This window comes from Ceratotherium simum, chromosome 39 (genome assembly GCF_057802395.1).
Source record: "Ceratotherium simum simum isolate JZ-2026a chromosome 39, ASM5780239v1, whole genome shotgun sequence".
Lineage (NCBI taxonomy): Eukaryota > Metazoa > Chordata > Mammalia > Perissodactyla > Rhinocerotidae > Ceratotherium > Ceratotherium simum.
The window spans coordinates 15,134,533-15,147,039 of NC_141938.1; the positions used below are offsets into that span (position 1 = coordinate 15,134,533).

General features: G+C 55.7%; 1 protein-coding gene across 1 annotated transcript in view; it reads left to right on the forward strand.

Moving 5' to 3' along the window:
• Positions 1–376: 376 nt before the first annotated feature.
• AP3D1 (adaptor related protein complex 3 subunit delta 1) overlaps positions 377–12,507 on the forward strand; it is a 41,572-nt gene continuing 29,441 nt past the window's right edge. Inside the window, exon 1 of the mRNA XM_014796025.2 lies at positions 377–649. Coding sequence (XP_014651511.1) covers positions 554–649 — 96 coding nt within the window. The 5' untranslated portion in view covers positions 377–553. The remainder of the gene's footprint in view (positions 650–12,507) is intronic.

Sequence of the window (12,507 nt, forward strand, 5' to 3'; positions counted from 1 at the left end):
GCAGGCCCCGCCCACACCTGTCACTTAGCTGAGGGGCGGGGCAGGGAGGCGGTCCTAGAGAGCGTGGTTAAAAAAAAGCCTGCATGAGGAAGTGGGTGGAGTCCCGGAGGCCACTGACCAATGAGAGGGAAGATCCCTGAGCTCAAGTGGGCGGGGCCGAGCGGGCGCGGCTCGCGCTGTCCGCGTCTCCATTGGGCGGCCTGGCGTCGTCAGGGAAACGTGGCGTCCCGGAGGTGGAGGGGCGGGGCTTATGGGGAGGCAGGGCTTCCGGGGGCGGGCCGCGGGGCCGGGGCGCCGCCGTCAGCTGACCCGCCGCCATCTTGTCCGCCATTTGCCAGCGGCGCGGCGCGAGCGGTAGGGGAGGGGAGCGCGGCCTGCCGAGCGGGTCGCCGCCGCCGCCGCCCCTGGACCGCCGCCGACCTGGCCTGGGAGCACGCCCCGCCGCGGCGGCCGGTAGCGCAGCGCTCCGCGGGCGGCAGGCGCGGCCTCCGGGCACCCGTACGGCGCCCAGCCGCGGGCCTCCCAGGGCTCGAGCCCGGCGGCGGCCGCCGCGATGGCCCTCAAAATGGTCAAGGGCAGCATCGACCGCATGTTCGACAAGAACCTGCAGGACCTGGTGCGCGGCATCCGCAACCACAAGGAGGACGAGGTGAGCCCGGCGCGCCGCGCGGGGCCTGACCCCGACCTCCGACCTCCGACCCCGGCCCTGACCCGACACCCGACCCCCGACCCGAGCCGACTCCGACCTCCGGCTCGCCAGTCGAGGCCCCGCTCGAGCCCCGCGTGCCCGCGGCCTGGGCCGCTGCACGCCCTCTCCCTCCTCGAGCCTCAGTTTACCCCCGGGGGCCGCGGGCAGCGCCGGATGAGACCCCGAAGGCCCGCGAGCCACGATCCTCGGACCCCTGTGTGTATGGGATCGCCTGGGGGGCACTGTTAACAAGGCAGCGCCCCGGGCCCTGCCTCTGGGTGGCCTGCCTCCTGGAGCCTCAGTTTACCCGCTCGGCCATGGGGTCCGCCTCCCCCTCCCCGCAGGTGGCCCCGGAAGAGACTTCGCACGCAGGTTACCCTGAGCGGCGGCCCTCCAACCTGGAGGCTGTTTCTGATCAGCTGTTCAAATGCAAGGTCCCCGGCCCCACCCGGGCCTTCTGGTTGGGGGCCCCTCCTCTCCGCGGCCGCCCCCGGAGGAACCCCGTATGAGATGAGTGCCTGTCCAGTTCGCCCCCCGGGGCCTGGTCGTGGGCCCGAGTCCTCGGGAAGGTGGGGCCGCCCCTCTTAGGGAGGGTAGGGAGGCAGCGGTCGCCCTGATTCAAAACAGGGAAGCCGCCGAGGGTCCTGAATAGGGAAGCCGACTTCAACTAGGAACCCGAAAGCCAGGACGAGGGACAGGTTTTCCAGAAGTAAAAGTATAACCGTGGGCACCATTTCCTTCCCTCCCCCTGCTCTCAACCTGTGACCTAGATTTAGGAGGAATGGGGACAGTTAGTGGCCACCAGGCTGCTGGCTTCATGGAGGGGGCCCAAGCCCACGCTTAACACCATGGAAGCATTGCAGAGAGTCGCCCCTTCCTCTCCTGGAGAGAGAGGCTGCCCTAAGGAGAGCGGCTGCTTGAGACCATGCGGGTTCCACTTCCAGATGTTATGGGGCCCTTCCCACCGTGGCCCCGGGACGTGGTGCAGTTCAGAGTGGAGGGTGCAGAGAAGTTAGGAATTTGCTGGGAGGCGCCGAGGTCCCTCTGCAGGGAGCCTGAGTCCCTCCCGCTCTCCTGCACCGTTTCGGAATGGATGTGACCTCGCTGAAAAGTAATGAGGTTATTTTAGTTCGTTCTATCACCCCTTCCCTTCTCCCTCTGCACCTGGGTTTTGCATCATGTTGTAACTTCTGGCTAGCGCGTTGGTTTCAGTGTGTCGTTAACTCCTGTCCTGCTCTTCAGTTTCTTTTTGATTTGCAAGAGTAGCTGGTTGGCTTGGATTTTGTTTGCTGCACGTGGCTAAGCAAATTTGGGACGTGTTTGCACCCCCAGATTTCTTTTTCTGCGCTGGTTGACCCCCAGATTCTTCCCCGCTCTGTTGGTGGATGTCAGTGAGCAGCCTGTTCTGGAATTCTGAGGACAGGCCGCAGGGTCTTCCCAGTGGAGAAACGCACACTCCAGTCTTTTTTAGAGGGGTGTGCCCGTCGCCACGGGGCAGTACCCTGCGCCATAGTTGATTCAGGTAGAGTTGGTGGGAGTTGATGGCGCCATGTCCACAGGCTTGGGGCCTGTTAAACGGGATTTCTACGGTGCTGGAAGAGGCTGGCGCTGGGAGTCCGCAAAGCCCGGTGCCCGTGTGGCCTTGCCCTTGGCCTATTGGCGATTCCCGGCGGGACGTGGCGTCTGGGGGCCGTGGTCTCCTCATCAGAAGACCGTCGTGATCTGGGGAGTCGTTACTGGGGTGTCACTTCTGACTCCGGATGTCCATCTCTGTTCCTGTAGGAGCGAGCAGGTGGCCGTTGAAGCACTCTTCTGGTCCCCCGCTCTCTGTAGACTAGGTCCTTCCCTTCCACCCCATCCAGACCCACCCCAACGCAGGCTTCTGACAGCAGTCGAGTTTCCCCCAAAGTTTACTTTCTGTAACAGATTTTAGCTTAAAACTGCACAGCATCGTGGAAATGAGGCTTAGCAGTGCCTTGCACAGCCCCGTGGAAAGGCAGTGTGCTGTAGTGGAGATTGTTTGCATGATGTTTGGGAGACCCGAGTCCAAGTTCTCGGGCATGTTTGATGAGGTGACCTGCGGAGAGCCTCCTGATGTAAAGTGGGGGCGACACCCCCTCCCCACCTCACCCAGTGCTCATGAGGGGGCGGCGACTGACGTAATGCAGGCCTCATGCGCACCAGAGCACCGCCGGAATTGTCTATTCACTATTTCCAAACCTCAGCCTGTGACCCTGTGGTGGGTGGTGAATTCAATTTAATGGATTATATTTAAAAAAAAGAAAAAGAAGAAACTAGAAAATCCCAGAGTGCGTGCATGCAGAGTAACTGTGGCTTCTTGAAACTTTTATTTTGGCTTATGGTATCTAAGGGTGTGCTTACATTTGTATTGGGTTACCATGGAAAACATATTTCATAAAATGAGTCAAATAGTTTGAAAAATAGTGGTCTAACTCACATGTTTCTGGGGTGCTTGAATTTAGTACAGCAGGGATAGTGTTGGCAGGTGGGGGAAACCCGCTTGCGCACGTCCTTGCTTCTAAAACTTGGATACGACTAGGAAAAACAGCCAGATGACTTTTATTTTTTTTTTATTTTTTTATTATTTTTTTTATTTTTTATTTTTTCCCCCCAAAGCCCCAGTAGATAGTTGTATGTCATAGCTGCACATCCTTCTAGTTGCTGTATGTGGGACTCGGCCTCAGGATGGACGGAGAAGTGGTGTCTCCGTGCGCGCCCGGGATCCGAACCCGGGCCACCAGCATCGGAGCGCGCGCACTTAACCCCCAAGCCACGGGGCCGGCCCTATTTTTTATTTATTTAATTCTTACGGGTAGTTTTCCTATTTTGGGGGAAGCGTTTTCTTTCAATCTTTTTAAGTTATGAATTATACCTGTAACTTTCTGTAATAGGTTCAGTATTAAGTAAAAAGGGAAAGTACCTCCCCCGTGCACGAGTTTGGTGCATATGCTTTGAGGTTTTTCTCTGTGTGTAGACATTGTGGGCGATTCCGAGTGTGCATCAGGGTTCCGTGGTGCGTCTTGCCTGCTGGTGGAGGAGTCCCGCTGACAGCGTCTGCGTATGTGGCGTGTGCAAGTTTACGAAGCCGCCCCGGGGTGTCTTGAAGGCTTCTCTAGTATGGGTGCACCGTTGTTTGTTTAGCCGCGCCCCCACGGGTGGGCGTTTATGTGGCTTCCAGTTTTCTCTGTTCTGTCCCGCAGTTCCCTACACTGGGCACAGGCTCTCCACGTGTCTGTTAGTGTTTGGGTAGCATCAAAGTGTTTCCGCTCGGGTGTGAAAATTTCCAACCCACTTAACTGATGTTTCTGAACTTGTAAAAATTCCGTTTAATTGTGCCGAGTAATATTTTGAAAGTGGGCGTAACCTGGGATTAAGATTGGATCGTATGGAAGTGCTGATATTCTCTTGCTTCTGACATCAAAAGTGGTGCTTTCCTGGGGTTCACCCCAGTGCCGAGGGGCTGGGACCCCTGGGCTGTGTAGGTGAGTGCGGGGCCGGGACCCCTGGGCTGTGTAGGTGAGTGCGGGGCCGGGACCCCTGGGCTGTGTAGGTGAGTGCGGGGCCGGGACCCCTGGGCTGTGTAGGTGAGTGCGGGGCCGGGACCCCTGGGCTGTGTAGGTGAGTGCGGGGCCAGGACCTGCTGTGGGGACAGTGGGTGCAGCACGTGTCGTGTCTGGACAGGGTAAGCTCTCAGTGCTTTTTGGCTATTTGTGTAAGATTCTTTTATTTTAACAACTTCTGAGGAGAATAAAGATAGTAAGTTGGAACTGAGTTTTTTCCTTTCCTTGAATAACATGGGTTGTTACCCTGAATCAGGGTCTCTTCCTCGGCACTGCTGACATTGGGGCTGTCCTGGGCGCTGTGGGGGGCTGAGCAGCGTCCTTGGCCCCACCCGCTCGATGCCAGGGGCACCCACAGTGTGACAACCACAGATGTCCCGAGACATCACCAGTGTCCCTTGGGGGCAGGACTGCCCAGGTGAGACCCTCTGACCCAAATTGATAAGAAAAATCTCCCAGCATTCCCTAACACTCTCCCTTTCATCCAGGCACCCCTCGTCCACTACTTTGTCACCATGTTGTTGGACCCTGTGCTATTGTGATATAATAAGAAATATGTTTTGGTCTTTGTCCCTGGCTCCTGGCACAGAGCTCCTGAAACCTTTGTAATTTCCTAAGCAACAGAGGTACTGGGAGCGTCCTTATTCATAGATTTGGTCCCTGTCCCTGATTCCCGCGCTGAGCTCCTGAATCACGTGGAATTTCCTGGCTGATAGGAGCGTCTTTTGTTCTAACAAGGCGACTCTGGGTGGGTTCCTGGATGGGGGCTGGTCACCAGAAAGACCAGGCCGTGATTAGAAGCTTGGGACTTTCAGCCCCACCCCCATCTTCCAGAGAGAGGAGAGGGGCTGGAGATGGAGTGAATGATCGATCACGCCTATGTGAAGGGGCCTCCATAAACATCTCTAAACTAGGGGGTTTGGGGGGATTCTTGGTTGGTAAAAGCATCCATGTGCCAGGAGGGTGGCGCACCCCAACTCCACAAGGACAGAAGCTCCTTGCTCGAGACCCTTCTGGACCTCTCCATCTGGCTGTTCACTTGTGTCCTTTGTCATCCCTTTTATTATGTGATAACTGGTAAACGTGAGTGGGTGTTTCCCTGAGTTCTTTGAGCAGCTCTAGCAAATTAATCAAACCCGAGGAGAGGTCATGGGAACCCCGATTTATAGTTTTTGGGCAGAAGCACAGGTGACAGCCTGGATTTGCGATTGGCGTCTGAAGTGGACCATCCTGTGGGGCTGAGCCTCTAAGCTGTGGGATCTGTGCTCCCTCCAGGCTCAGTGTCGGGACCGAATTGATTGCAGGACACCTGGCTGGTGTCACAGAGTTGGTCGGCATGGGAGAGACGCCCACACTGGCTGTGAGAGTGATGGAAGAAAGTGTGTTCTTCCTAGACAGCCCCAGGGCGTCTCTGAGCCGTGCTGTTCCCCTCCTTATGGATTGTGAAGGATACAATGTGTGGAGCACCAGACAGTTAGTTAAGTGTTCCAGTAATTACCCTAAGTTCCCCGAGTGTGATTGCTTTCCTTTGTGTAAGTTTTATCCCTTAAACGTGTCCGTGAATGGTCTGGCTTGCTTTTGCCCGAAGCGTAGTTCTCTGCCGTCTGGCTCCCTTCGCTCCTGCTGCGGCTGAGCACTGTAGCTGGTTCATTTGCGTTACCTACAGTGTTCCACTGTCTGTCTCCACCACAGGCTGTTTGTCCAATTGACGGTTGCTGGATATCTGGGTTATTTCCAGGGTGGGGCCCCTTTATGAATGCTGCGGTGGGGATGAGCAGCCTTAGCCTTGCAGGATCGTGCCGCCTGCCCCCCGAAGCGCTGTCACCGCCTCCTGTCCCTCAGTTGTGACGGCCCCCGTGCCCCCGAGTCCTCGCCTACAGCCGGAACGGTCAGAATCGGCGGCGTGGACAGAACTGGAATTTTCACTTCCCTGATTATGAGTGTGGCTGGGCACGCCATCCCTGGTGTGGTGGCCGTTTGCGTTCTTCGTGAGGCTGTCTCTTCTCTTCAGGGCCGTGGCCTCTATTTGTCTGGCTTGCTGATTTGTAGAAGTTTTTAGAAAGGGCACTGTCCAGGCCGAAGACACAGTGTGTAGCCAGGCCGTGGGTGGGAGCAGCTGTGAGCACAGGCTGGAGAGGGGGTCTGTGCGGTGTGGTTGTGTCTGCATTTGTAACCAGCTTCTCCGTGATGGCCGTCTGCACTGCTCTTGGGGAGCCCAGGAGGGGTTGAGGAGAGGAGGGAATGGTGGCCCTGCTGTGCTCTGGGCTGGTCTCTCCCTGGCACTGTGGCCATCGGGGCGGGTCACTCTCTGTGGGGGGCCCTCCTGGGCCCTGTGGGGTTTGGAGCAGCATCCCTGGCCCTTACTCACTCGATGCCAAGAACATCCCAGTCGTGACAACCACAAACCTTTCCAGACACCACCCTGTGTCCCCTGCGGGGCACAGTCACCCCTGCTGAGAACTCCTGCCCTAGGAGCTCTGATAGTGGGGGTGGGTTGAGAGGTCGAAGCTTGGGAAGTCTGAGGCTTGTCTGCGGCCTCCTCCCCGTAGCTCGTCCATGACCAAGTTCTGGACCCTCCCCTGCTGTGCCCAGGGCCTGCGGTGGCAGAGGTGCCAGACACTCCTGGCCTCGCTGTGTAGGTGGACCCTCGTCGACCCTCCCAGCTTCCCCAAAGCTGCTTACACAGGCCACATATTGGACCTTGTGTCGTCGCTTCTGTCCTTGTCGGGCGGCCAGCGCCCACCCTCGGGCCTGGAGGTGATCTCCTGGTGCCACTGTCCACTACCCCGGGGACCCCGGCGTGAGGTCGCTGCCTGCCTCTGCTGGGAATTTGCCGGGCAGGTGTTCTCTCAGCAGAACCACTCGGGCCCTGAAGCCGGCTGGGGGCGGGGGTCTCCGGCTGCTGTGGCCCGCTGCAGGAGGAGGGGCCACGGCGCCAGGGTAGACAGCAGGCGCAGGTGCGAATGTCTGCCCAGAACCAGAGGCGGCAGGGCCGTCCGGGTGCCTGTGGAGTAAGGTGTTGTGCTGGTTGAGCCAGGGTGGTTTTTCCTTTACACGGTTTTATTGAGATACGGTTACACACATAACATCCACCTACTCTAAGCTCGGAACTCAGTGAATTTTAGTGTACTTAGAGAAATGTACAGCCATCAGCACAATCTAACCGAGAATGTGTCCGTCACTCCCAAAAGAAACCCCGTGCCCATTCAGGCACTCCAGCTCCCCCTCCCGCAGCCCCCGGGCCCACTGATCTGCTTGTGTCTCTCTGGATTCCAGTCAAAGGCTTGTTAACAGTGTTCCCACCCTTAGGTGGGCAGTGCCAGCTCGTGGGCGTCCAGTGTGAGCCGAGGATGACGGGAAGGACCGCAGTTGGCTGTCAAGAGCTCCTCGATGTGTGAGCGTGGGGTCTCAGGGCTGACCGCAGGGAGGGGGCTCCACGGGGTGTGGAGAGGGGCAGACTGGGAGGGCACCCTCTGGGCCCGGCAGTCCTGCGTGGGGCTCCCTGGCCTCTGTCCTGGTCGTCGTCGGTCAGCGCGTCTCTCCTTGCCCCAGACCCTCGCTGTGTTTAATTGCTGGAACCATAATTGCTCTGGACGTCAGGGGGGGCCTTCAGCCTTGTGCGTCTCCAGGCTTGCTGTGGCCCTTCGTGGCCGCAGAGGTGTCTGAGCCCCTCCACGGCAGAGAGAAGACAAGGACGGCGTCCTCGGTCATTGGGGACGCTTCAATGTAGGCAGCAGAACAACTTTTTATCTCAGCACTGACTGTTCTCCTTTTTTGGGTTAAAATGTGTTTTCTTGTTGAAATGATGGCCATCGTAGATGGTAGCTGGGTTATTCTTGGCAAGATACGTACAATAACTGGGTGTCCCCTCCCTACCCCAGTTATTGTAATGACTTGAAATTTTCCTGGTCTGAGAAATCTGAATGTCCTGGAAACGCTGACTTAGGCCCATCACTAGGCCATCCCGTGCGGTAGGCTCTGGTGGTCTCAACCACCTCGAAGCCCCCAAAGATCTGAGACCGCTGGGGCTCCTGCTTACGAGCAGGGTGATGTGGACTCCAAGCCCCTAAGCCCGGGAGCTGGTGGGGCCTGCTGCCAGCACACAGCTCAGCCTGGCCTGCGGGCAGCTGTGGGCAGTGACAGGACTGGTGTGTTTGGGACGAACCAGAGAGAACCACTTGAAAATGTCCAGGGGTGAAGCAGCTGAGATGTCCCTGAGGAGGTGGATGGATAGACAGACTGTGGGACATCCAGCATTCAACGCTGAGAAGAGATGAGCTGTCGTCGAGCCATGAAAAGACAGGAGGAACCTTAAGTACACATGACTGAGTGAAAGAAGCCCGTCTGAGAAGGCTGCCCACCGTGTGATTCGAACCACAGGTCTTTCTGGAAAAGACGAAACCTCGGAGACACCAAAAAGATCAGGGGTGAATAGGCGGAGCACGGGATTTTTAGGACGGTGGGACACTGATGCTATAGTGGTGGATACATGTCACTATGCGTTTGTCCACACCCACAGAACGTGCACCAGCAGGAGTGACCCCTGATGTGAGCTGTGGCCTTGGGGTGATAATGCCGTGTCCCTGTAGATTCATCGGTTGTTGATTGTAACAAGTGTCCCACTCGGTGGGGATGTTGATAGCGGGGGAGGCTGTGCTTGTGTGAGGGCAGGGGCTGTATGGGAAATCTCTGCCTTCCACTCAGTCTTGCTGTGAACCTAAAACTGTTCTTTACAAACGTCTTAAAGCCCAGGGTCCAGTTCCGTGGTTCTGAGCTTGCCAGCACCTTAGAATTGACTGCGGGGCTTTGTGAAAACAGACTCTCTGGGCCTCACCCCTGGAGGGTCTGACTCCACTGGTCTAGGGAGGCCTGGATTTGTCTTTAAAAAGTGCCCCAGCGAACTCTGCTGAGCAGCCAGGGTTGGATGGCTGTGTTGTTTTATCCCTGAGGAGTTCACACAGAGGGGAGTTTGCATCTTTGTTCTAAATTAAATTCTGTCACAGTGAAGCAGCCTTGTCTGCTCCGCGGTGAAGTGTGAGTCTCCGTGGAGCAGGCGTGGGGATCTGAGAAATGTAATCATGCTCACACGTCTGATTGCTTTTTTTAAAAGTAGAGTGTCAATGATATGTAGCCATTTATACTTTAGACCTTAAGATGTTTATAATTTATGTTTTTAATGTAATTTTGTAGGTGTAGATCATTTCAGTGTACCCAGACCAGTTTTTTTTCCTTCTTGCAAAATGGGGAATAAATACTGTTTGTTAGCAGTGCTGTGTGTAAATAAGAGATTAATATAATCTCTCTCCCCCATTCCATATGACTGTTTGAGATAAATATTTAAGCACTCCCCAGTGAGTGTGAAACAGATTATTTTCAACCTTTTATGACTCTTTCCACCCTTTTCCTGTGTGTAGGAACTGTGAACCTGAGCCCCTGTTTTATACCTAAAAACTAAAGGTATAAAAGGGTCTTCCTGAAGGTCAGCCACTTTCCTGGGGGTCTCATTTGTCCTCCCTGGTAGGTGCTCTGAGGTGCAGGGAGAGGTGTCATCGGGGTCTGTTGTTCTGCCTTCCTTCTTCAGGGCTGTTTTCTGTGGATAGAGAGCATTCTGGGTGGGTAGTTTCTCCCACCGTCTCGCAGCCTCCATTGTTTCTGGTGACAAGTCGGCCGCCGCTCCAATCCCTGCTGTCTGTGTGTGTAGCGTGACATTTTCCTCTGGCCACTGTTAAGATTTTCTCCTTATTTTCATGTTTTGGCCGTTGGGCTCTCGTGTGTCTGTGTGTGGTTTCCTTTATAGCTCCTGTTGGGGGTGCTGAGCTTCTCGAACCTGTAAATTTATGTCTTTCCCCACATTTGGGAATGTTTCAGCCATTAGTTTCTCAAATATGTTCTCTGTCCCATCCTCTCCTTCCCCGGAACCCCAGTTACACGTGTGTCGCGTCTTTGACGTGTCCTGGTCCTTGAGGCTCTGTTCGTTTGTTTTCAAACCTCTCCTCCAGGCTGGATGATTTCTGTTGTTCTACCTTCAAGTTCACTGACTTTCTCTCCTCATCTCCAACATGCTGTTAGTCCATCCAGCGAATGTTTTATTCCAAAAATTATTTTTCGAATTCTAGAATTCTATTTGGTTATTTTCTATCACTTTCCTCTCGCCGCTGAGATTTCCTCTCTTTTTATTCATTATGAGCGTATTTTCTTTTTGGTCTGTGAGAGCATGGTTACAGCTGCTGAATTGAAATCTTTGTATGTTAATCCCATCATCTGGGTTATCTCGGGGCCAGTCTTCGATGGTTGTCTGTTGTTCTTGAATAGAGGTTATTTTTTTTGTTTCTTTTTTTAATTAATTAATTTATCCCCCCCCCCAAAGCCCCAGTAGATAGTTGTATATCATAGATGCACATCCTTCTAGTTGCTGTACATGGGACGTGACCTCAGCATGGCCGGAGAAGCCGTACGTCGGTGCTCGCCCGGGAACCGAACCCTGGCCGCCAGCAGGAGAGCGCGCACACTTAACCGCCAAGCCACGGGGCCAGCCCTTTTTTGTGTCTTATTTTGGATAATTTTGCATTGTATTCTGGGTGTTGCTAGTGGTACATTGTGGAAAATCTGGATTCTGTTATGTTGTCTGAGAACTGTTGATTTTGTAGGGGGAGGGGGTTTGTTTTGGGGGCAGTTAGCCTGTCTGAAACTCCAGCTCTGCCTCTCTTGCAGTGGGCAGGATACAGCTGAAATTGGTCATTTCTTTTAGCTTTAGCTGGGCCATGGGGAGTGTGCCCGGCTTGCCTAATTCTGGGGTCAGCTGGAGATTTGGGCTGTTTATACGCAGAGTGTGGGGACCCCGTTTCTCTCTGGGATTTCCCTCCAAGCTTTCCAGCGGCTGTGTTCACCCCAGTCTCTGCTCTCTGGTTCTTGAAGCTGGTTGGACGCAGGTCTCCTGTCTTAGTCTCAGCTACTCTGCCTGCTGCTCAAGAAAAAACCCACAGGACACTGGACACCCACCCAACACTTCTGCTCATTCTCCAGTGCTTCCAGAAAGTTGTTTTAAAACAGGACTTGTGGGAGGCTTGGTCTCATAGGAGCTACTCAGACATTCCCGGGAGTGGACTCTGCCCAGCCCTCCTGAGAGCTGGGGGGCCCTGGGGCGTCTAGAAAACTGGGACATGCAGGTGGAGCACGTGGTGTTTGTCCTCCACCTGACGTGCACTTCGGTGGTTTCCACTTCGGGGCTGTCATGACTCGTGCTGCTACGGGCACCCAGGTCCCGGTGTACGTTTGGACACCTGTGTTAGGCGTTCTTGGGTGGACACCCCAGAGCAGGACGCTGTTTACCCTGTGGAGGAGCTGCCAGGCTGTTGTGCGCAGCGGCTGCCCCACTTCACGTCCCACCCTCTGTGTGTGCGGGCCGGCCTCTCTGACACTTGGGGTTGTGTTTTGTTCTTTGCTTTTAAATCATTAACAGTCATGGTTCAGGATGCAGGAGGGGGCCATCCAGGTGCAGGGCCGGGAATGGAGGATCTCCGAGAGGATTTAGTCATCTGAAGCCTGTTGGAAGGATATGGTGGCGCTTGTTCCATTGTTCCGACGCTCGATCATAAAATATTCATTAAGTGTCCTGTGGCGGAGTGAACGCTGGAATTGCTCCTTTCCCTGGAAGCCGGTGCTGGGGACGGCCGAGGGTCTTGGGCCTGGGCAGGGTGTGGTCCGGGGTGACGTGTTAAATGGAGGTGCGAGGTCAGTGTGCGGGCACTTGGAGCAGGAGTCCGCTGTCCGTGCTTGCTTGTCCGTGCTCGCCACCCTGGTCCGTGGGGAGGCGGCCACTCTTTGGACGGCGCAGCAGGGGGACCATCAAATCCTGCCGCCAGGTGGCCGGCTGGGCAGGTTCTCGAGGTTGTGGCTGTTGGTCAGATAATGGCTGGCGGGGGACTCCTTGTGCTTCGTGGAGCACTGGGCCTGTGCGGGGCTGGGGCAGCGGCTGGACAGACTCGCTCTGAAGCTTGTGGTGACCACTCCCTTCGTGGGCAGGTCTGGGTTCTCTTCGGGGCTGCCACAGTGACCTCTGCGTGTCTCTGGGGCAGGGTGGTAGGAGCCCTGTGCCCCGCTGCTCCCAGGGGACAGCTGTTGCTTTGGGCCTCGGGGTATCAATACTGCTTCGGGTCAGACCTGTGTGCGTGGTGTTTCAGTAAACGTGCTGAGCTAGCGAGGAAACCCAAGAGAAGTGAAGACACCCGTCCACACAGA